Source organism: Xiphophorus maculatus, chromosome 23 (genome assembly GCF_002775205.1).
Source record: "Xiphophorus maculatus strain JP 163 A chromosome 23, X_maculatus-5.0-male, whole genome shotgun sequence".
NCBI classification, from domain to species: domain Eukaryota; kingdom Metazoa; phylum Chordata; class Actinopteri; order Cyprinodontiformes; family Poeciliidae; genus Xiphophorus; species Xiphophorus maculatus.
Window position 1 is genome coordinate 961402 of NC_036465.1, and position 25341 is coordinate 986742.

At 42.2% G+C, this 25341-nt stretch overlaps 1 protein-coding gene across 2 annotated transcripts in view; it reads right to left on the bottom strand.

Annotated features, from left to right (window-relative positions):
• LOC102223201 (slit homolog 3 protein-like) overlaps window positions 1-21615 on the bottom strand; it is a 195960-nt gene extending 174345 nt beyond the window's left edge. For both annotated transcript variants that reach the window (XR_002752286.1, XM_023328681.1), the window contains exons 1-2: window positions 21088-21615; window positions 2090-2161 (exon numbers count right to left, since the gene is read on the bottom strand). Coding sequence is in view for 1 of the 2 variants with exons in the window: in XM_023328681.1 (XP_023184449.1) it covers window positions 2090-2161; window positions 21088-21275 (260 nt within the window). In the remaining variant the exon portion in view is untranslated. The remainder of the gene's footprint in view (window positions 1-2089; window positions 2162-21087) is intronic.
• Window positions 21616-25341: the final 3726 nt, after the last annotated feature.

The window sequence follows — 25341 nt, forward strand, 5'->3', positions numbered from 1 at the left end:
AGTTCAAACGTTTCAATGATCAGGAAATAAAATTAAGAACCAATCAGCAGCCACGTTATTTCACTGTGGCTCAGTTAAAGCAGGAAACAGATGAATACAGACATTTTCAAGCAGAGCGTTAGTTCGCAGATCACGCTCCTGTATCTTTCTACGTCACCATGGAAACCACTTTGTCTTTCACATTAATTTATTATTTAGTATTTTATATTTGTTGTTATAATGTGCCAAAATGTGGAAAAGTTCATTGAGTGTGAATACTTTTTTAAGCCGCTGTAAATCTGGACATTAAACTCTTTGTTCCTGTGACCTTTCACTGCCAACAGTCATGCAGAAGTTGTAAACCATCCTGGTGCTAATGTCTGCTATGCTAGGTTAGCTTAGCTTGTAAAAGTTTGCAACACGTGTGCATCGTCTCCAGACCTGGAAGCCTCGTTAAGACGTGGATCTGCTTGGGCCTCTGGGCACCTAGAGGCCCGTGAGGAAAATATAGCAGCGCCTTAATTACTGCAGGATGGAGGCATGGAAGTACAGGCTGCAGAAAGGTAGAAAAACACGAAGCAAAAGTATTCACACCCCCTGAACCCGAGTGAAACCAGATTCCACTGAGGATGAAAATCCAAAAATTGGAATTACAATAATAGATCTAAAGCTGCAGAATGTAACTTTTATTTAAAAAAGTGTTTTTACATATTTCATAACAGTATAAGAAAAATAAAATAAAGCTCCTCTGTCTTCTTACAGTGCTAACTAGAAGCTACCAATCAGAGGCAGGAGGCAGATCTTAGCACTGTCAATCATGCTCAAACAAGTTAGCATAATCACCGATGCAGGTGGAGAAACGGTTTCCCTGCAACGGTAAGTTGATAGCACATTTAGCAGTGAGTACATGAGATTGACTGATGCCACTAAGACCCGCCTCCTGGCTCTGATTGGTTGTTTTTGGTGCATTTCTTCAGACGTCAGCAGCTTAGGGAGGAGAACGAGATTATCTGTTTCATATCACACTGTCATAACATAGAGATAGCTTAAACATGGATAAAATTTATTTTTAAAAAAGTTACAAAAATGTCTTTAAATTAGAAAACTCAGGTTTTCAAATGCTTTCTCAGTTGTATCTAAACTTGTGTATTTAGCAAAAACTGCAATGGGAAAGTTTTTTTTGCTTCAGACGGTTATAAATATCTCGTGTTTACATCCATTACCTCCATGATTATCTTGAATGAACAAGTTTATTCATGAGATTTTAATTAAATTTCTCATTTAATGGAAACAGAACAATTGCAACATTCTGCTTTTTTAATAATGTAAAAGTTGTAAAAGTTTTGCACCTATTTGTAACAGACATGCAGCGGCTTTTGTGAAAGAGATTTTTTTTAAAAATGATTTCTGTGTTTTTTACAAATAAAGTCTGAATGGTGCGGTGTGCATTTAAATCCAGCCAGTTGTCTGGTTGCAGAACTTCTGGTTGCAGAACTTCTGGGTTTGTCTGCCTGCACTCAGGCAGACAAACCCAGGTTGGATGGAAAACCAGCTCATGATGCTGCCACCACCATGTTTCACCGTGGAGGGGATCAGGTAACATTTGTGTTTTTTAAAATCCCAAGAGAACAAATTAATCTAAAGGGTGTGAATACTTTTTTATGAGAGATTTATTCAGAGCTGAATTTCTGGAAGTTCAGGATCTTAAACTGGCAACAAAAGGAGAGCGGAGCAGATATGATGTGAAGTTATTAAATGTATTTCTGCTCGAAGAGTCGTTTGATTTAAAGCAGGAAGATGAAAGATGGCTTCCTAATGGAGAAGCTTTTAGACTGAAAAACAAAATAGAGATAATTGTTTCCTGCAGGTCAACATTTCCATTTGGCTTCAAAGCCACTCAAAGAATCTATTCCCACTATTGGATTATTGCTCAGCTTATTTAGCTTTTTGAGATCAAACTGGACTTTAAGCATCTTTGAAGTTCTTCAATTCTTCTTTAACAGATCCATAAAAGGTTCATTTCTGGTAAACACCAACTCTGCCATCACATTTCCCAGGAGCTACGAACATTTTCTATTTTTAGTTACTGAGAAAAAAGAACCAAACTTACAGAATCCTGAGGTTCTTCAGTCCAGAAAAGTCCACTTTAGTAATTCTGGTGATGTTGTTTCTGTTTAAATCCCTGCAGAGAGAAACAGGAAGGTTATAAATCTCACATGAAACAAAGCAGGTGCTAATGCTAATGCTAAAGACTCAATGAATGTTTCCCCTTTTCTCTTAAATGTATTTAACTGAAGGCTAAATGTGAAGAAACAGTTTGGCATAGTGCAGGTACGCAGGGAGTAAAGGTGGAAAATTCACTGTCTGCTTAAAACAGTGAATTTTCACACCTTGAACTTGCCCTTATCTTGAGAGATAAAGGTCGGTTTTCATCGGTGTAGACTGATAGAGCAGCATAGAGCAGCATGAAATCAAAAATGTGATTGCTGCACAAACATAACGCTAGGTAATGTGGGAGAGCTGGTTGACCTTTTTAGCCTTTACACTTTCACTAATATCTTCAAACTTCAAACCCATAGCGGCACAAACAAAATTTGTGCAGTACAAAAAATATCTTTAAATCAAACCAGTACAAAAGCTGCACAAAAGCTAAATGTTTAGTTATTAAACTAAATATTTAGCTTTAAACTAAACATTTAGCTAGCTAGCTCAGAGCTAACAAAATCTTTAGCTAGCTCTGATTTAACTACATATTTAGTGTGAAATTGTGAAATTTATGACTGAATTAATAATATTTATAATTGAATGTACCTCATGTTTCTCTTTTATGACTAAATAACCAACTGACTTTCTAACTTCACCATCGGGCCCCATAAACACTTGAGTATTTGAACATTGGTGATGTTTATGTCTTTAATTTTTCAGCATGTGCATAAAACCCTGGGCTGATTCTGTTCTGGTACCAGTCCGGTTCTGTTCCTGTGTTTTTCTGCATCTTTCTGAATGCGGCAGCAGAATGAGCGTGAGAACGGCCGGCACAGAGTCGCAGCCCACACACATGCACAGAAGCACGCTAACATGCTAACACAAACAGAGTGACACCAAAGCACACAAACACTCCAATTGCTCTGATGGCAACAACATTTTGGGCAAAACTTCCAAAAACTTAGAGACGTGAACGAGGGAAACAATCATCTTCTCTTTCCATCAACAGATTAAAAGCTTGTCGCGTTTCCTGGGCGCCATCGGAGCAACGGACACACCGCAACACGAACCGACACCCTGTGAGTGTGTGTGTATACACTGGCTCCCTGTAAAAGAGTCTGATGTTTATTGAGAGGAAATCAAAACACACACACACACACACACACACACACAGTAGTGTTTTTGTGTCTTGTGGGAGCTTCATATTGACTTCCATTCGTTTTCTACAGCCTAACCCTAACCCCTGACCCAAAAACAGCATTTCCCCTCAGGGAACAGGATTTGTCCCCGCAAAAAGCAGTGGTCCCCGCAACTCGTTAATGCAGCCAAACAATGGGTCCCCACAAAGATATAAAAACCAGGTTCACAGACACACACACACACAACATGGTTTTCATAACACGCCTAAACATTTAGAAATATGATTTAGGACCATATTAGGTTTCAAAATGTGAGCTCTAACAGGAGCCAGGCTGAGACTGGGAGCCGGTTCGGCCCGGCCCGACCAGAACCGGACCGGCTCCCGGCCCTACCAGAACCGGACCGGCTCCCGGCCCAGCAGGAGGCTTCCGAAACGGCCCGGGTGCCTCCTCATTCCCACGCTGAGCCAACCAGCGGTCCGGCTCCTGTCTCAGGATTCCTGGCGTGTTTTCCTCTCAACGCGGTGATAAATCAGCAGCGTCACGCTTTGCTCGCGCCGCTTTCATCACCCTGATTTCCAAAGACACATGACGCCGTTTCTGTGAGAAACTCGACGATCAGACATGAATCGGTTCGCAGCCAGATGGGGATCTGGTTCTGGTTTAAACAGCCGAATAATAAAAAGCTTTTCGATCAACCAGCCTCATGTTTACTGCTGCTGAACGCGACAGCAGGGCAGCTTTCACGTCTTCTCAGCCAAAAACATCAGGGCTACACCTTTAATCGCTTTGATTCAGCCCAGCCGGGTCAGAACCAGAACCAGGCCCAGCTGCAGGTCTTTGAGCATCTGCACAACAGAAGAAACTCAATCAGATCAGTGAAGGTCAGAAACCTCAGCTTTGACGGAGGCATTTAGTAGCACTTTACTATATTAGAGGGCGTCAGAATAAAAGGGGCAGAATGGATGAAAATCAACCCGGTCACACATCACTGCCATGCACCACCGTGTCCTGACCCGACTCCAGTCCACTTTAATCCGACGCCAGTCCGCTTGTTTATAAAGTCCGGTCTGGTTGGTGAGGTGTGAATGCTACATGACCTCTGACCTCTGGTCCTCCAAACCTCTGTCTGGGTCCGATTGAAGTGAACTCTGGTTCGGTTTGAATGTGAACGCCAAGTGGACCAGAGACTGCTCCAAAAGCAGGAAGTGGACTACAGCACAGGGCATTCTGGGTAAATACAACCAAAGCTAACATGCTAGCCCAGCACTAGCAGCAGAAATGGCTCCTGGTCTTCAGCCAAAGACTAAAGAGAAATCCTCCAACGCTAAATTCTGACGCCTCCATCTTGTTTCCATCTGGTGAAGAAGGAAGTTGCTCTCAGTGTCTTCAGAGGTTTTTGTGTCGTTTCCTTCAGTGGTTCTTGGTGCAGCGCCCCCACAGGCCAGGAGGGGAACAGTAATCCAGAGTAATACTTGAACAAATAGCAGCCAATCACAGCTATCAAATTTATGTTAAACAAAAATGGCAATTAGAAAAACAATAGAAAATGTACCTACATAAATACTTCAGTTTTGTATCCTAAGAGTATTTAGTAAAGAATAAAGGTATGCTGACTCACCATTGCCTATTTCAGGTAATATTTATTTTCATTTATTTTGCTTTCAAATGTGACTGGCACAGATGGTTTTAAAATATTTAGGATTTAACGGAGGTGCCAACATTTGACGTTTAATTTGTATATTTTCCGGTTTTCAGACTCCAGATGAATCATTTCTTCCAAAGTTAAATATTTAGCATTTTTCTCATTTCCTGTCAACGTTTAACATTTTTAACACTAAAACTCGGCGGCTCCAGCAGCTGCTGCCTGTTTCCATCCATGATGAACTCCGTCTTTCTGTCCTCTTCCTGTAGCGTCTGGTTCATCCCTCCATCCACTTCTTCTCTAATCTCTCTCTTTTTAGCTCATCTCTTATGGCTCACAGCTTCACAGTTGACCAAACTAATTTTTACGCCTTCCTCTTGTCTTTTATCTCCATCTTTCCTTTTTTGTAACCGCTGGCTGTTTTCCTTCCCTCTCCAGAGCTAATCTCTCCATCTCTCTGTCGCTCGCAGTGGGAACGCCTCCTGCTCCAGAGAGACGCGTCTGCAGCCCAACAAACGGACGCCGTGCAGCGCCAGGTGAAGGAATCGGCACGGTCAGGATGACAGCCGAGAAAACTGATTGACCTCAGAAAACTTTGTTTATACGTTTACAAACTGTTTATATCTGATCCAACCTGTTGCTGATTTAGTAGATTATAAAGTTATGCTGAAGAAAATTCGATCTGCAGGCAGGAATGAACAGTTCAGAGTTTTATACAAAGTCTATGAAGAAGAACCGGTTCAATTCATACAAGTTCAGAATGAATCAGTTCATTTTCACAGTTCACTGCTGTGAACAAAGTCATCTGACCGGTTGGGGTGTAACGATGTATGAAACTCATAAAACTAGACGAGACACGATAGTGAGATTTTAAAACTTCAAAGATCTGCAGAAAAATGATTTTATTCGGCATTTTGACCAAAACTCAACAAACCGACAACTCTCTGTTTCTGATTCTGTTTTCTGCTGCTGATCAGCTGCGAATTTCCCTCTGGGATCAATATATCCATTCATTCATTCATTCATTCATTATCTGCCACTATTTATCGCTCCTACTGGAAACCCAAAATGCTGCCAAACATCTGACTTTAACCAGTCCGTTTGCCCTGAAGGTCCGGTTCCGGTTCAGCAGTGATGAACCTGGAGGTTCAGTTTGTCCAGTAGGGGGCGTGTACTTCAGAACAAACTGTGACCACTGATTGGTCAGGTGCTCATGTTGATGCTTCATCCTGAACGTTTTGCCTCCAACAGACTGGAGCCTCAGGGTCAGGTCACCTGTCGACCTCTGGCAGAGGAGAAATGACGAGTCCAGAGAGTTTAACGCAGCCCAGGTGATCCAGGTGAACCATGGATCCATGGTTTACCTGGATCCAGGTGTTTGGACCCTCCAGGCTTGACTTGTTTCTGTTTTTCTAACCTTTGTCGTCCTTCTGCTCCAGCCACAGCAGCAGCAGTCATTTCCTCTCCTCCTCCCTCCATCGCTCTCTCATATCTCCGTCTGACCCGTTTTTATCTTCTCGCCATCCTTTGTAGTTCTCCATCCAACGCCTGGTTTCCAAATGCATCCACTTCCACTGCTAATCTCTTGTTATTTTCCACCGGGCCCTTGTGGAGCCGCGCGCCGGTCGATAGGTAAGCCCAATTTGGATTTGAGTCTCCCAGCTGCGCCAGGAATCCTAATTGCCTTCTTCCTTTTCCCTCTGAGCTCCAAAGCGTGGTTCTGTCCCGGTTCAACTGGAAATCCCCCGCTTCAGATGCTCGGACCCATCAGCCCGACAGGAACCTGAACGGAAACTTTAACGACAGGAAGTGAGCGCCGACGCTCCAAGACGGAGACAAAGCAACCGGTTGACTTGGAACGGATCCGGTTCTAAATCGTACGTAATATTCATAACAAAGATGGGAAACTGGTTCTTTAAGGACCATCTGATGCTTTAAGATCAAAGAAACAGACGGAGCCGCCGCTTTGGAGGACGGCCATTTAGGAGCTTAGAGCAAATAAAATTAAGACTCCGTTAAATGATTAGTGAAGCTGAAAAACAGTTTCTAGATTTTAATCTGATATTCAACCATCAGATTCTGATCTGCCCATTCAGGTGAGTGCAGTTCGCTCCGTCATCAAATCCAACAAACTGGGGCCAAACGTTGTGCAGCAAACATTTTAGAGACATTAGTAAATGTCTCCAGAGGTCATGAAAGGTCAACCAGCCCTCAACCCGTTACCAAAATCAAACTAAATTTAAGGGAGGGGCTGACCTTTTATGACCTCTGGAAACATTTATTAATATCTCTAAAAAAAAAACAACTTTATTTGCTTTATTCTTTTTGTATTATTTTCTTTGCCTGCGTGTTCTTTTGAACAGGTGAACCCTGGTTTACCCCGTATTCGCTCTGGGAGTTTCAGCCAATCAGCATCCAGGATCGGCTGGTGTGTCTGAGTGAGGTCAGACGGTCATGCCGCCTCCACCGCCGTGTGCACCGCCAATAAAACACATGCCACACGAACCCACGCAGGTGTAGAGAGGAAAAACTGCAGCGCTGCAACCAGGATTTAATGTGTTGCTTTGGTGACCAAACACAACATGGCTGCCCTCATTACCATGAAAAACCTCCAAACACACACACACCCACACACACCCACACGCACACACACACACACACACACACACACACACACACACACACACTGCTCCAGCACAACAACACGTCACAGTTTCCGGTCTCATGTTGGATCCATTCAACCTCAGCTGCGTTGCATGTCGTGAGATTTTACATTTCGCTGCAAAAACAGAAAATCTTACCAACGATTTCTGTTCAGCTTCTGGTGCAAAAATCTTCAAATGCTGAAAATAAAACAAAACTAACTAAAGTAACTTTTTAGGAAGATGTAAAAGTTATTTTAAGGCAATAATTTCCTGATGCTGACTTTAAAGGTTCTAGTTATGTTGGCAGATTATTTATAACAACATATTTTTAATCTGCCTGTGAAACTACAACCTTTAGAGTCAACATTAAAGAATTCTTTACTTAGAATAACCTTTTAAAGTTTGTTACTTGTACATTACTATAGTTTTATTTCAAGTCCCTGAAGATATTTACAAAAATATTTGGTAAGATTTAGTGGTTTTGCAGTGCAAGAACATGAATAAGCAGTTTTTGATTGGTGTGTGTGTGTGTGTGTGTGTGTGTGTGTGTGTGTGTGTGTGTGTGTGTGTGTGTGTGTGTGTGTGTGTGTGTGTGTGTGTGTGTGGCCTCAGTTTAACTCTGACATGCAGGAAACTTTGGCTGCTCCTCCTGACATCAAAGGTTCGTTTGAAGTTTAAAATAAGATGAGATTCTCCTCCAGCCTGTGTTTATCCGAGCCGTCGTCATCATGCTGATGGTAACCCAGGAAAACGTCCTAAATAAAGGCCCAAACGGGTCACATTTAAATGGTTTGAGCTGCAGAATCACAGAATCTCAGTTTGATTCAGGTCTGGACTTTGACTAGACCAAACCATGCAAATAGTGATCCAATAAAACTTAGTCTGGATTCAGGCCATCCCAGTTTAATCTGATTTAATCAAACTCCAGTCTGTTTGTCTTGAAAGTCCGGTTTGATTGATGTGGCGTAAATGCTAATTGACCTCTGACCTCTGGGCCTCCAAACGTCGGTCTGGGTTCGGTTGAAGTGAACTCTGGTTCGGTTTGAATGTGAACACCAAGCGGAGCGGAGCCCGCTCCAAAAGCAGGAAGTGGACTACAGCACAGGGCATTCTGGGTAAATACAACCAAAGCTAACGTGCTAGCCTAGCGCTAGCAGCAGAAATGGCTCCTGGTCTTCAGCCAAAGACTAAAGAGAAATCCTCCAACACTAAAATCTGACGCCTCCATCTTGTTTCCATCTGGTGAAACAGGAAGTTGCTCTCAGCGTCTTCAGAGGTTTTTGTGTCGTTTCCTTCAGTGGTTCTTGGTGCAGCGCCCCCACAGGCCAGGAGGGGAACAGGTTGGTTTGGGTCAGAGAACCACAGCAGCTGGAGGTGGAGCAGGTGGTGGAGTTCTGGTTCCAGTAGAACCGGGTCAATCGGACCATCAGGAGGGGAAACATTCTAACTTTCTGTCTAACGTTTTCATGTAACGTTGCGGGAATGCGGCCGCCCTCAGAGGTCATGTAGAGGTCACCCTCTGTCCCAGAGCTCCAGCCTGAACTGGTTCCCTGCACCGGATCTGGACGGGACGAGTTGGATGACAGACGTGACATCCAGAGAGCAGAAAGCTCTTTGTGGTGCTTCTTACTTTAGATCAGTCTGCTGCAGCAGTTACTGTCAGCGGGATGACATCACCACATGATAACAGTTAATAACTCCGCTGGAGGATGGCGCTAATTCAACGCTTACCTAAATATGCGTGCTAACTGAAGCACATCTGCACGCTAATAAATGGATTCTCAAAAAAAAGAGAAAACAGTTGAAGTGAAGCAGGAAATCCGCTTGTCTGATGGTTTTTCTTAATTTTTCTTAAATAAAATCCGATGCAGAGCAGAGGAAGAAATCTCAGCAGCTACCTGACCTCGGGATGTTTCATAACCACGTTGACAACTAATGATTTAAGTAATTTTCTGTAATTTACCAACAGCCTACAGAGAGGAAATGTGGTTGTGTGTCTCCAGTAGACGCTCTCCAGCAGCAGCGGTTCATTTTGAGGTATTTTGGTTTAATCAGGGAACCTAATCCATCATATTTCATCAGACTCATCAAACACAGATCGCAACCAGAATCAGTGGAAACAGGAAATAACATTATATGTGCAAGAAAGTAAGATGCAGCAAATAAAAACCTAGAAGGTTTCTGAGCATTGTTATGATTATATGTGTTACGTTATAGCAGAAGCGGTCTGTTTCAGATTCAGCAGCTTTACGTTCATCCAGATTTCAGCTAACATTCTCTCTTAACTTTGCTAAAAAAAAAAAAATACATTTTTCATATTTGGTTATGTTGATGCACAGCCAAATCAGGAAATCCATACCAACATGATTTTATGAGAAAAAGTGATTAAAAATACTCTAAATATGATCAAAACTACTAATGAACTTTATGAAATATTTACCGTATTTTCTGCACTATAAGTTGCACCTAAAAACCTTCAATAAGCCGACAGTGCGCCTTATAACCCGCTGCGCCTCATATATGGACCAATATTGAGCCACAGCAGATCTCACAACTACAGTAAGCAGCCGCCGACTTTATTTTCCCCCGTAGAAGAAGAAGCGCGCTGTGCAGGCTGGGTTTTGTGTAAAGATCCCAAAATGGCTCCTATTAAGAGACGAGCTGACGACGCAGAGTTTAAGCTCCAGGCGATCAGTGACGCAGTAAAACACGAAAACAGAGCAGCAGCAGAGAATTTAACATGAACCAATCAATGGTTATAGTGGAAGCGGATATATATTGTGATTTGATTTACCGTAACAGTATCAGGCTGTTTTTTACGTGTTTATTGAATCGAGGAAAAGTTCCCCTCCACTATATGTTATACCTTGCTGTTGTTAAAAGATAAACTGTGTCACAAAATACCACGTCACTGACTTTACCTCAGGAAAATAATAAAACAGCCGTTTATTCATTTTGGGAATGAACGGAGTTGTCAGAACGCTGGTTTGTAATCTATTAATAAAGTTTGACTGACCTATCTGACTGTTTTGTTGACATTCCCTTTAGCGCAGCTCCATCTAGTGGATGCATAACGTAACCCCAGCCTCTACTGTAGCGCCTATTCTATGCGCCTTATAATGCGGTGCGCCTTATATATGAACAAAGTTTTAAAATAGGCCATTCATTGAAGGTGCGCCTTATAATGCGGAAAATACGGTAATAATGGAGTATGATTGGGGCTTTCAGCTGTTGACACCAAAAGTCTCCAATAATACGGAAAAGTTTCTAGATTTGTTGCTTGAAAAAACGCTGTTAGATGGACTTAATGTAGAAAGTCGTTAAGTTAGAAACATAAATCACCAACAGCTCCACTCATGGTGCATTCAGGTACATCAGGTACATCTGTATGACTGACCAGCCGCCCACTGGCGATTCCTACTTACCCTTTACTAATAAATGAAGTCTTTTCTTGATTGGATTGTGACATTAAAATCAATAACATTTATTATTAATTACACATAATAAATAGTTAACTTAATTTAATTGAATATTCACTGATCCAGAACCGCACAGCATTCTGGGAGATGTAGGCAGAGGAAAGATTTTAGCCTCTCAAGGTGAGCTAAGCTAGCTGGTAGCATCTAACTCACTTATCCTTTGGTTGCCTAGCAACAACCTGCTGGGTAACTTAACACAGCAACAGTTTCAAGTTACTCCATCGTCACTCATAACAGCTAAAAAATAAAAAAACAACGATGTGAAGAAAAAACTGAAGATAAAACAAGAAAATAGTCCGGAAGGATTTTAGATATTTAAAACAAAAAAATAATAATCATCAATAACTGATATGAAATGTCTGCGACAGCCTGGCGACCTGTCCAGGTGACCCCGCCTCTCGCCCGAAACGTTCGCTGGAGGCAGCAGCGCCTCCTGACCCGCTGGGACGAGGTGCTAGAAAATGGATGGATGGAAATGAGATGTTGTATGGTGACCAGTTTTTCAGCCCAACTGGAACGTGTCCTAAAAACATCAGGTCAAAGGTCACAGGAGTGATCGGATGGTTACTGCAACTCAGTTTACCAAACTGGATCTGTTAGACACACACACACACACACACACATTCCAGGAGCACCACAAACCATCGTCCCACAGCGGAGGGTGTGGCGGCTACGCCGTCCACTGACCAATCACAACAAAGCTTTGATAAGAGCCAGAAGCGATGGCTGGACCTGCTGGATCCGTTCTCTTCTCTCTCTCTCTCTTACACACACACCCACACACCCACACACACACACACACACACACACACTCACACACACAGGCAGCAGCTCAGAGGTCGGTTGGCACGAAGAGGCGAATGGCGGCTGTGAAAACTCGAGTGGAGATGCTTCTGGCAATCTGAGCAGCTAAGTGTTGGAGACGGAGCTGGAGGTCAGGGGAAACTACACAAATTAGCAAAGAAGAAGAAAAGCAGGAAGAAAAGATGTCAGAACGAGCCATAGGTACGGTGGCCGACAGGTGCAAATGCGCAGCAAAAGAGAAAACATGCAAACAAAAAAGAAGACACCCCCGAATGAAATGCAGCAAACAAAAAGAGAGACGCAAACACCCCCGAATGAAATGCAGCAAACAAAAAGAGAGACGCAAACACCCCCGAATGAAATGCAGCAAATAAAAAGAGAGACGCAAACACCCCCGAATGAAATGCAGCAAATAAAAAGAGAGACGCAAACACCCCTGAATGAAATGCAGCAAATAAAAAGAGAGACGCAAACACCCCCGAATGAAATGCAGCAAACAAAAAGTGTTGAAAACGGAAGTGCTCCAGACCACTAGGGGGAGTCAAAGAAAATAGTATTCATTTCTATGGGACCAGATGCAAGATTCTTCTTCTTCTTCTTCTTCTTGGTATTTATTGGCGGTTGGCAACAAACTTACAGTAGCATTACCGCCACTTACCAGTATGGAGTGTGGTTCGAGATGGTCTATAAACTTTCACTTTCTACCTTTTCCCTCCATTAACTCCTGATTAAACATACCCCCACACATACACACCTGCTTATATTATCCAACTTGCTTATAACTTTATATACCCCTCTTTGATATTCTTTACACATTCACACCCAACTTGCTCTACTCATATCCTATGAAATAGCTTTGTTTTTTTAAGATACCGAATAATTATTTGAATATGTCTACTCCCGAAATCTCTCCTCAAAAATTCTATTAAATTAAACCTTTCTTTAATACCTACACACTCTCTCAGCATGCATCTTCTCTCTTCTTCATACTTACAACACTCTAAAATAACATGCTCTATTGTTTCAGACTTCTCACAATAATCACACTTTCCAGATGCAAGATTCAGAGAGATACCTTAACTTTCTTTCAAATTTCTTTCTCTGAATCTTGCATCTGGTCCCATAGAAATGAATACTATTTTCTTTGACTCCCCCTAGTGGTCTGGAGCACTTCCGTTTTCAACACTTTTTGTTTGCTGCATTTCTTTCGGGGGTGTTTGCGTCTCTCTTTTTGTTTGCTGCATTTCATTCGGGGGTGTTTGCGTCTCTCTTTTTGTTTGCTGCATTTCATTCGGGGGTGTCTTCTTTTTTGTTTGCATGTTTTCTCTTTTGCTGCGCATTTGCACCTGTCGGCCACCGTACATAGGTGACAAAAACAGAAAGTTAATCAGAGAAGAGGCCGACAACAGAGAGCAGGAGCAGAGGAGGGGCGCAGCGTCTGGACGGAGATGAAGAGCTGGAAACAAAGCGAGGCAGAAAGAGGCCGGGCGAGGACACAGAAAGCCGAGAAGGTGTTGCTTGTAAAAGTCCTGCCAGAAGTTCCTCAAAAAGCCATTAACGATGGAACAGAAATTCAAAAAACCAGCTTTCAGTAAGAGTTGGTCCAGGCAGCGTGCCACTTCCAGCAGCGAGGCTGAAGACACACTCCGGACCGGGCCGACGCTCAGGAAGGTTCAGGGAGCCTCTGCAGAGTCACAAACATTAGCAGCAACAGTCTGCGTTATTTAGCTCCTCACAGGAGGACAAAATGGAGGCCAAGTTTCACCGCAGTAATGTCACTGTTTCAAACTAAATATTTAGACGGAAGCTCAACAGTTAGCTTACTAACTAAATATTTATCTCAGAGATAAAATATTTATATTGGTGCTAATAACTTGCTAACCAACTATTTAATTTCAACTTAATATTTAGTTTCAAACCAAATGCTTGGCTTGATAACTAAATATTTAGTTTGGAGCTAAATGTTTAGCTTCAAGCTAAACATTTAGCTAGCAAGCTATCTAGTTAGCTAAATGTTTAGCTTAATGCTAAACATTTAGTTAGGAAACTAAATATATTTTTGTATTACTATTTAGCTTCTAGTATTCAGTAGATAATAATTTAGCTGCTGGCTAAATATTTAAGTTGCTAACAAAATATTTACTTTGGAGCTACATATTTAGTTTGAAGTTAAACATTTGTTTTGGGGAGGTAATAGGTTAGCTTGCCAACTAAATACTTAGCCCAGAGTTTAATATTTAATTCAGAGAAAAATAGCTCACTAATTAAATATTTAGATTCAATTTAAATATTTAGCCTGAAACTAAGTATTTACCTCACTAACTTTGACTAACTTAAATATTCCTTTAACGCTTAGATTTAAGCCAATTTTTAGTTTGTAGCCAAATAGTTAGCTTCATAACTAAATATTTAGGTTAGAAGTTGATATTTAGTTGGTAAACACTTAACTTGAAACTAAATATTTCACCAAATATTTAGTTTGAAACTGTGATATTTATAGATGAATGACTAACATGGTGAAAATATTAGCCTGAATATTAGTGATTTTTTGCTCTTATGATGAGCTTAACTAAATATTTTTAGTTAGTTTGTGACTTTAGGAGCCTGGAAACAGGAGCGGCTCGGCCCGATCCGAGTGTTCCCTCCGGAGTTCACAGCAACAATTCCTGACATTTCACAGCAGTTAGCAAACAGTTTGCAGCGCCAAAAAACCCACATTAAAGTAAGCACTGCAGGGTGTGTGTGTGTGTGTGTGTGTCCCAGTAGAACAGGTGTGTAGTGAACCCTGGAGAGAAAAGCCGTCCAGTTTTCGCTCCTTAAGGGCCCCTCCACTCAAATTAGATGCAAATGAGGTCTGGAGTGTCTTCCCAGTGAGGACGTTATGGGATCGGCGGCCCTGAGGAAAACTGGGTGAGCAGCTGAGGTCAGGACTGTTCTCCTCTCATTAACCTCCCCAAATGTTGTTTATAATGGAGCGGGAGAACCGGGCCGGTTCTGACAGCCGCTGCTCAGAGGGTGAAGGAGGATGTTAAATCAGGAACCAGTTTAATGATTTCAGAAGGTCGCTGATGGTTTCCACGGCTGATGCAGCCAGACGTCTCCCTCTCCGCTGATTTCCTGCTCTGCAGGCGTTCCCAAAATAATACGCCTTGTAGGCCTTTTCGCGTTCTTCGCATGGATTCCAACACTTCAAACCCAATTTCCTTCAACTTGTGTCATGACACTTAACTGTGGTTCTCAGCGACCTTCGCAGTCGGCCTGAATTAGTTTGATTCAGTAGAAACGTCTTCAGAGAGCCGTAAAAACCAGCAGCAGGGAAAATCCCCCTTCAACACCTGATGGCTCTCGCTCACTGTGGATTATTAAATCATGCAGACTTTGCTCTTTATTAATACAACGCTATGTTACTTTGTGATGCAAACATTAACAGGATGAAGGAGGTTAGCATCTGCTTAATGAAATCTTCGCTGCTGGGTTCAAACTGGACCAGAACCGCTTCTGGTTCTGTAACGACTGCAGTGTAAACCCAACAGGTTGTCCGGTTTACTGCCAGGTTTATGATCCTTCAATTTAAACAAATCGACTCTGCAGCACTAAAAGACTTCTGGACCAGGCAGAGAAAAGGTTTTCACTCCTCAGTCCTTCAAAATAAAGTCCAGTAAAGATGAAAGTCGTTCCGGTTCAAACCGTTAGCAAAGCGCCGCTCCGTCCTTCACAAACTCTCAGGTATTTATTCAACCAGATCCAAGCAGCATCCACACCTGATTCCTCTACGTCCTCCTGCCCCTCATCGGCAACCAAGTTGCTCCCACTCAGATGTTTGCTCATGGTGTGTTTGGTGAAACAGCCCAAGTGTCACATTTTGGACCCGCTGCATGTTGTTGCTGTTCCACAGCAGCTGCCGGTGAAACATGAACTACATGAAACCTGGAGGTGTTAACTCAGTGCAGAGCGCTGCAGCAGGAAAATAACGCAGAAATAATGCAACTTCCTTCTCTTTTCTCACTCTCTCTCAGCTACGCTACACACAGACCCGTTTCCATAGCGACTGACAACAACAGCACTTTAAGTGTCAGGATTCAACATTTAAAAAACACGAAAACGGAACATTCAGTCCGTTACAGCTTTATGTTTTTAGGCTTGATGTTTATTCTTAATAAGTGATCGCTGTGGTAGATTAGCTACCGCTGCTATTAGCTAAGCTAAGCTAACACAGCAGAGGTTGATTAGCTAATTTAAGCACCTGCTCTACTGATGATCTATCAGAGTTGATGTGTGGGTCGATTTTAATTATTAACTGAACCAAAACACCAAATTCTGCAGCACATCCACGTTAACTGAACTATTCCTCTTCCTCGCTATTTGTTTTTAATGAAAACTTTTCCCTGACCTTGCTGTGTAGTGGTTGTAATGTTGATCATTAGTAGCAATCATTTTATATCAGGCGTACATTTAAGATTTCATGTTGGCAGCTAGCAGCTAAAGCCAACGCCCGTCGTCGTTAGCTAGCAGTTGTTTGCGCTCCAGCAGGAAGCTGGGGGCGGGATCTTGTGCACCTGCGAAAGACGGTGGATATGATTGGGTTTGGAGACAGAACAAACAGATACAAGATAAGCTGGCGGCCATTTTTCTCATTGTCGTTTTTTAGGCTGACATGAAAGCAAACTCATCTGAAACGTTGTTTGGCAAAGGCTGTTCCGAAATGTTAAGAACGATCTGTTGACTCAGTGCTGTTCTTTTAAAGCTTTCTGGTTGCTTTGTTTGGTATTTTCAGGCTGAAACACCTGGATGGAGACCCGACCACAGCCAGTCCTCTCTGCTCTGCTGCAGGATCCAGCCCAGTTTCATGTTCCCTGCAGCTAAACATCACCCAGAAGGAGAGAACTGATTGGCTCACCAGTCAGCGGAACCAGTTAAACCCATCAGAACCTTTGGGAAACATCCCACACCATCACCAGAACCCAAACTGCTGCTCCATCCCTTCAGTCCAGTTAAAAAAAAAGTTCCTCCAGCATTTATGGAAACTTCCTCCATGTTTGTTTTTCCTTTCAATCCACCACCATCTGTATGTTTTCCCTAAAATGATGCATACCAGTCTGACCAGTTTGGACCTGACTTCAATAGTTATAAATATCCTGCTGCCAGAAAACTATTTAAACACACATTCCTGACATTTATTCACATGTTCAGCTAAACATTTGATGATAGTTTCACTGAGGCCTTGTCCAAACGTAGCCGGTCTCTATATAAACTAATATCTCAGCTACAACGTTTAAAAACTAACAACGTACATATCGAATCGGTTTCAGAAAAGTTTTCATCCACAGAAACCTGAACAAATCCGCCTCTGAGCGATGTTTTAATGCCAACCCATAGGGGGCAGCGCAGCGCTAAGCTAGAACTTGTCAGCCAATCAGATGGCGTCAAAACGACCATTACTTCCTGTTAGGGATTAAACATGGCGCCTCCAGGCAGGTTCAGGAACAGCTTTAAACGTTGGAATATAAAGTTATTAAAACAGACATTGATCAGGAATCGTGTCAGAATATGAATTTATCGGACAGCGCTTAATTTATCGCTTTATCTGTCGTTTTATCTGTCGCAGTCTGCGACAGACTTGTGCAAACATAAATACACCATTTCCTCAAATCTCCACTTTGGTCTGAGTTTTTATAAATAATCATTTTATTGATATTAAACAGTGTTTATTGTGTGGATGAAAAGATAGAAAGTTTAAAAATATAAGAGTTTTCCCAGATATCAAATTGAAATAAATATGTCTTCTGCTTTAATTAGTTATTTTGTAAATAAATTATTAATTTCTCCATCTGATGACATCATCAGTTACACATTATTTAAGTAAACATTTTATAAAACACTTTTTGGGGGGTACTTTGCCCACCTCAGACTATTTTTATAACAGGATAAAAGTTATATGACACATTGTTTTACTTTGGTAATCAATTCTTCTATTAATTATTCTGATTATTAATTAATTTCTGGGATACAAAATTGTCAGAGTTTTCATTTAACCCCTTTAGCTTCTTCTTATAAAACATTACATTTACATTAAAAGGTGCACAAAAACAATTCAATTCATTTTATAAATTAGAAAATAAACATTTTATTGCCTAAAATGCAATAACTTGACTTTATTTCAGTGAACGCTTGATCATCTGTAGATTAATTGATTGATTTTTCCATTAACGGATTAATAACTGAAATTGAAAAGTTGATTAATATGTGATTTTTTTACAGAATGTGAAACAAGTGAAGCTAACAGATTTACAGACAAAGATTAATTTATATCTTAAAAGCAACATTTTGATCATTTTTTGTAAAGTTTTGGGTTAATTTTTGCTCTTTCAGTAAATTAACGATTTTAGAGTCTTAACTCCAGATATCAATTAATCTATTACTAAATGAGTTGATTTCAATTATTGATTAATTGTGATTAATCGTTTCAACCTTAGTGAAGTCAAATCAACATATTGGCCAGATGTTTGGGGCGCTGCAGCGGCGCTGCGGTGACGCAGCGGCGAAGCGTGACCCACGTATTGAGGCCTTAGTCCTGGCGGCAGTGGTTGCAGGTTCAATTCCCAGCCTGGTGACATTTGCTGCTTGTCTTCCCCTCTCAGATTACCGTTTCCTGTTGAACTACTTTCGAATGAAGGCCACTAGAGCCAACAAAACCTTTTAAAAAATATACAGTACAGACCAAAGGTTTGGACACACCTTCTAATTCAATGGGTTTTCTTTATTTTCATGACTATTTATAAGGCAATAAATCCCACTTATTAACCTGACAGGACAGGTTGACCTATGAAGTGAAAACCATTTCAGGTGACGACCTCTTGAAGCTCATCAAGAAAATGCAGAGTGTGTCAAAGCAGTAATCACAGCAAAAGGTTGCTACTCTGAAGAAACTAGAATATAAGGGCTATTTTCAGTTGTTTTACACTTTTTTGTTTAGTGCATATTTCCACATGTGTTATTCATAGTTTTGATGCCTTCAGTGTGAATCTACAATGTCAATAGTCATGAAAATAAAGGAAACTCATTGAATTAAAAGGTGTGTCCAAGCTTTTGGTCTGTACTGTATATATTGGCCAGATGTGTTCATTTTAAATGAAAAACAAGTTAATAACCTATTTTAGCCAGATTGTTTCTGTATCTGAAGCTGATTAACTTGGTTTATTTAATGAGCTGAAGTCCATATTCTCCTTATCTCAGCTGGCAAAGCCAAATCTCTGCCTGGAGCAACAGCGCTCATCTCCTTTAAAAAGTTTCCCATCTGCCCTCACCTTCCCAGCGCAGAGCTCATCCATTTTAATGCTTCCACCTCCGACGCCTCAAATTTATCTGCAGAGGGGAATAAAGATGAATGCCGGCCGGGGAGGGAGCGAGCCGCTCGGATAAATCAGAGGAGCAGAAACAGACGGGCAAATCCCCCCCGGGGGGCAGAGCGACACCCGCCACCACCCCTAATTATTTATTTTACTGGGGTGTAAACGTCCTGGGGGGGGCGCCATGTGAAGGCCAGCAGGTCCTGGGGGGTCACAACAATCACACAAACCTGCAGAAGGAAAACAATCACCTGAGCAAAACGCGCTCCAACCTGCAGAGACGCAACAAAACGCAAACACACGCAGGTGCTGAACGGCAGCTGCAGCAACACATACAGCTGCAGCAACACATACAGCTGCAGCAACACATACAGCTGCAGCAACACATACAGCTGCAGCAACACATACAGCTGCAGCAACGCATACAGCTACAGCTGCAGCAACACATACAGCTGCAGCAACACATACAGCTGCAGCAACGCATACAGCTACAGCTGCAGCAACACATACAGCTGCAGCAACACATACAGCTACAGCTGCAGCAACACATACAGCTACAGCTGCAGCAACGCATACAGCTACAGCTGCAGCAACACATACAGCTGCAGCAACGCGTACAGCTGCAGCAACACATACAGCTACAGCTGCAGCAACGCATACAGCTACAGCTGCAGCAACACATACAGCTGCAGCAACGCATACAGCTACAGCTGCAGCAACACATACAGCTGCAGCAACACATACAGCTGCAGCAACACATACAGCTGCAGCAACACATACAGCTGCAGCAACACATACAGCTACAGCAACGCATACAGCTACAGCTGCAGCAACACATACAGCTGCAGCAACACATACAGCTGCAGCAACGCATACAGCTACAGCTGCAGCAACACATACAGCTGCAGCAACACATACAGCTACAGCTGCAGCAACACATACAGCTACAGCTGCAGCAACACATACAGCTACAGCTGCAGCAACGCATACAGCTACAGCTGCAGCAACACATACAGCTGCAGCAACGCGTACAGCTGCAGCAACGCGTACAGCTGCAGCAACGCATACAGCTGCAGCGCATGCAGATTGAGTTTGTTGTGTCAGAGTTTGAGGGGAATAAAAACCCCTGCAGGGCTTCAACCGCTTCGTTATCACAAATAATCACTTCCATGATTATTCCCCTCCGGCGTGTTTATGTGCATGTCGATGTGTGTGTGTGTGTGTGTGTGTGTGTGTGTGTGTGTGTGTGTGTGTGTGTGTGTGTGTGTGTGTGTGTGTGTGTGTGGGTGTGTGTGTTAGGAACATCTACACACATCTGTCTGAGGAATGAAATCGCTCTGAAGGGTCAACAGGTTGGATAAAGTCTCAGCTCTCAGTTAAAACATGAAACTGGATCAGAATCTTTTGGGTCCAGAACTTCACCGGCTCTGGTTCTGGTTCTGATACAGAACCTGAGTTACTGGAGGTTCTGATGAATGTTTTGAGTCATCATTAATCTGATTGAAATCAGGTTTGAATTATCATTCCATCCAGCTGGGCTGATCAGAACCGAGCCGGTACCGATATCCAGCCATGTTTGTTGATTTTTATTATTCGAAGATGCATAAAAGTGAAAAATGTTAAGATTTGTTAAGATTATTCATATTTATGCATCAAATCAAACATTCTTCATTTTATTCAGTTAAAAAGTGAATCAAAGTTCACATCTCAGTTTTAATGAATAAATTGGAAAATGTTTTAATAATCGGTGCATCTGTAGTTAAATCTAATGAACTGATTCTATGGAGAAATGGTTCTGGTTCTGGTCCATCGGAACCATCCCGGGTCAGGCCGGGCTCTACTTACAGGCGCTCTGCGCTCCGCGGGACTCCTTTGGGTACCGTCTTCAGACCCAGACCCTGGCAGTCCACATGCGACCCGGAGCAGCTGCACTTGTGTGGGCATCCATGCGCCGCGGCGGCCCACAGCAGCGCGGCGAGCAGCGGAGCCCAGACCCGGAGTCCGGCGCGCCTCTCCGACCCGCTCACACACATATCCCGGTTCCGACAGGCTGGGTTCACAGCGGCGACTCCGAGGAAGGAGGATCGGTTCGGTTTCCTCCAAGTGAAAACTTTCTCCCGTGGGTTTGGAAGTTTCTCCGCTTTGAAACAAAGCTGCGCGTAAAATCTCCCCAAAGCGCCTCGGAGCCACGGATCCACTCACAGGGCGGTCAGAACCCGGTCCGGACCCGAGCCGACCCGGTGGAAGCGTTCTGCTTGGCTGGGACCTCCGAACTGAACATCCTCCGCTGCTGCAGGAAAAGTTCCGGAGCGCAGCGGCGCGGCAGACTGGAGCGACCTGCGCGGAGCATGCGGGTCCCCCGCAGCAGAGCGCCTCCCCCCGGCTCTCTCTCTCCTGATGTCACCAGAAACGGAGCGGGAGACTTCCCCAAACTTTCACTCGCTGCAGCTTATCTGCAGCAGGAACCGGGCCGAGCTCTGGTTCCTCTCCAGCAGGTCGGACTGGACCCAAAAACTCCGAACGAACCAGCAGAGAAACCTCCACAAACTGAACAAATGCAGCAGCTTTTATAGTTTCAATTAACACATTCAAACTAAAGATGTGTTATCTCTCAAACTCAGGTATTAAACCCTTAAAAGGAATTGTTTATGGTTTTAATATTCCAGTGTTAAAACTGATTTGATCATCGTGAGGCAGAGAGCCGCTCATCCAGACAGAAATGTTTCCAGATCCATGTTTCTGGGGGAACAGCAGGACCACCACAGTAGATCAACTTTCTAACTTTGTCACATCTGCAGCAGCCTGGTGGAACAAGCCGCAGACGTGCTGCTGCCCTCTGTTGGTGGAGGAAGACTGGAGAAAACTCAGTTTAGTGGAAAAAGTCTATTTATCTTTAGTTTCAGGTTTTTCCTCTGATGATGAGACGGAAAAACCAACAACTATCTGGATGTAAAATGAATATTTCTGATGCCGAGCAGTTTTCTGCTCCGCAGTGAAAAACCCGAAACGTCCAGCAGAAACATCAGCATCTTGTTCTAAAGTCCAGAACCGGCCGCCTGCAGCGGATCCAGCCTAAAGGCTGCAGCAGAGCAGAACACGCCGCTGCTGCTGTGATGCGTCCAGGGACGGCTGGGAAACCCGTCAACGTGTCAAAACAACTAATGATTTAACAATTAGTGGTGTCCCAACACAACCTAAGATACCGATATCGCGGCTTTGAGAATTGATGGATGCCGATACGATAACAGCAGGAATCACAAAGTTTCTGCAGCTGCACCGACTCAGACTTAAATGTTTGTGCATCAACACACAAACGTACAAAATACAAGAAATTCACAATAAATTTGCACCTACCCATGATGGAGGTAAAGAAGCTAGCTAGCAGTCAGGGGAAAATTAGCAGCTAGTTAGCATTAGCCTCAGCTGCCTTGAGCCAGAACACAATGAAGATGAATTTGCTGGCTACTCAAGTTACACAGAACATATGAGATTAAATAGATCGGCCATGAGAAAAGTTCAGAGATGTGAGGAATGTATTTAAGGCCAACTAAAATAAACACATTGAAAAAGACATTTTGAGGGCTTCAACATGGTTCTAAGACTTTTGAAGACATTTTTAGGACCATTATGAATGAAAGTTAAGACCTGTATTGCAATAGAAATGTGAAAGAGACGAGAAATTGGCGATAAATTTTAGACTACTCGTTTTTTTGGCTGAAATCGGTCTGATTTCCTGCATCAACATCTGATTGGACTAACCCAATCAAATCTTGGTTTTACTCTCAAATATTGGCTCAAGTTCCTAAACAACCCGGATCATTTTTAGTAGCTTCATCCATCTAAACCTATTTAAAAAATAAAACCAACCAAATATTAAATTATTTTTATAATCTCCACTTTTTAAAGTTGTAGAAAAAGAAAATATCCGATTATTTTCTCATTTTTAACCCTTTATTATTTAATGCTAATTGTCTTATTGAAGCTGTTTGCGCTGAGCTGAGTTTATTCTCCAATAAATCTGGTTTTTATCCGGGATGGAAAACCTTTCCACAGAGCAAAGCCAGCTAACGCAATCAGGCACCATAAACGCTACTCTTATTTAGATCACTGAACATCTAAATTGGTCATTAGTAATATTTATTTAATCCAAAAGGGTGAGAACATTTTATGATTTGGATTTAAAATGAACAGACTGTTTTTCTTGGAGGACCTGAATATTTCATTTGTTTTATTAAATGCTGTTCAGTTAATGGTCAGATTTTCAGTTCTAGGCTGGAAGCTTTGACTTCATGGTCCAGTATGTTCTGTGTTATGCTGTAATTCCCAGAAGTGGATTTGTCTCTGGAGGAATAATCTGAGCGATGCTTTCAGTCTGAAACTGTTAAAATCCATGAATAAAGTCTGGAAGTGGCAGATATGCATTAATATTCAATCACAAGTCAGTTCAGAAAACAACATGGCGAGAACACTGTAAAAACACAAAATCTTATTTTGGTGCAAGTTCTACTGCAAATATGAGAGTAGACTTAAAATAAGACAAAACTGACTTATAAGTAACTTTTCAGCAAGAAACCTTTTTAGTCAAAAATGACTTAATATGAAAAAGTGCAGATTGTTTCACTTATAAAAGCTTGGCCTGTTGCAATAAATCACATAATAAATTAAAGGGAGCTCAATTCTTTCCATTTGAATGATTTATTGTTTTTCTCTTTCTACAAAAACTGGATGATAAAGTTGTCAGTTTGGTGTTTTTTTCTGAAGGATAATTTTGTTTACAGAGACTAAATAATTCATTTTATTTGGTGTTTAGTTATTTTGGATATTTAAAATGTCTTCCAGTTCCTGCTTTAAATGTTCACTAGAAATTAAAGTTTATTGACCTTTGAGAATGAGTTCTTGCATTACCATTATCTTACTGGAAAATGGTCTCAAAACAACATTATTATCATTTATCAAAACAACTTAAGGGATTATTTATCATCCAGCAGCATTTACTACTGTAAGGCCAAAAAGCAAGACATTTTCCCATAATATAGAAAACAAATCGACTAAAGTAAACCAAAAATACTTGGTAGGACTTGGTGTTTTTGCAGTGAAGACCTGGGTTTAGTACTTAGTAAAAATTATTTAAGTCTGACCTCTTAAATGAAGTCTGGCAGAGACTCGGCCAGCGTCAGGCTGATGGCAGCAGAGGGGAAGTAGAGCAGAACAGCAGCTAATTTCAGGAGCTTCCTGGGGGATTTGCAGGGCCTGGAGTTTCCTGGGCTTCACTAAGGTTTCCTCCACCGCTGAGCCAGCAGGTATCTGAAACAAAGCCGAGACTTTCCTTCATGAACAGCATTTTATCTCAAAGCTCCTGGCTTTTTACGGAGTGAACACGCCGAGGGAAGAGCCGCAACATCAGAAAATATAAAGAAAATGGCAACAAAGACCTACAGGATCACCACGCACTCCGAAATACAGTCAGAAAAGGCTTTGATTTGAGACATTAATGGACCAACTGCCAGCAGAACCAGGACCAGTATGGATCCAGTACGTAGAATGGGACCAGTATGGATCCAGTACGTAGAATGGGACCAGTATGGATCCAGTACGTAGAATGGGACCAGTATTCAGGATATGAACTAAAGGCCATAAATGGCGAAGCATCATTCAGGTTTTATCTTCCTGAAATCTGGAACAAACAGCTGAAACAGTGAGTTCCTTTAAATCTAGACTAAACCCAGGTGGCTACTAGTTTCTTTTGAAACAGAAGAAATCAACATATTTGATGAGTAATGATGACTTTAACAAGGATACTCATCATAATATAATGTCTGTTAGTGGTTCTCACAATTGCAGACTGCATGATGTGTTTATGTTTTTATGATGTGCAAATAAAGTTGATTGACTGAGTGATTGATAAAGCAAAGTAATTTCCATGGAAACAAACAGCCTGCATTAGCTAGCGTAAGTTCAGCAAAACGACAAGCGTCCTGTTAGAAAAAAGCATAAGAAGGAGAGAATGACCTTAAGCTCTAAAACTGACTCGGCTCCCGACCCCAACTTTGGGAACTACTGGTGTTAGCTCTACCTCATACCTTCAAAACCTTATAGGAC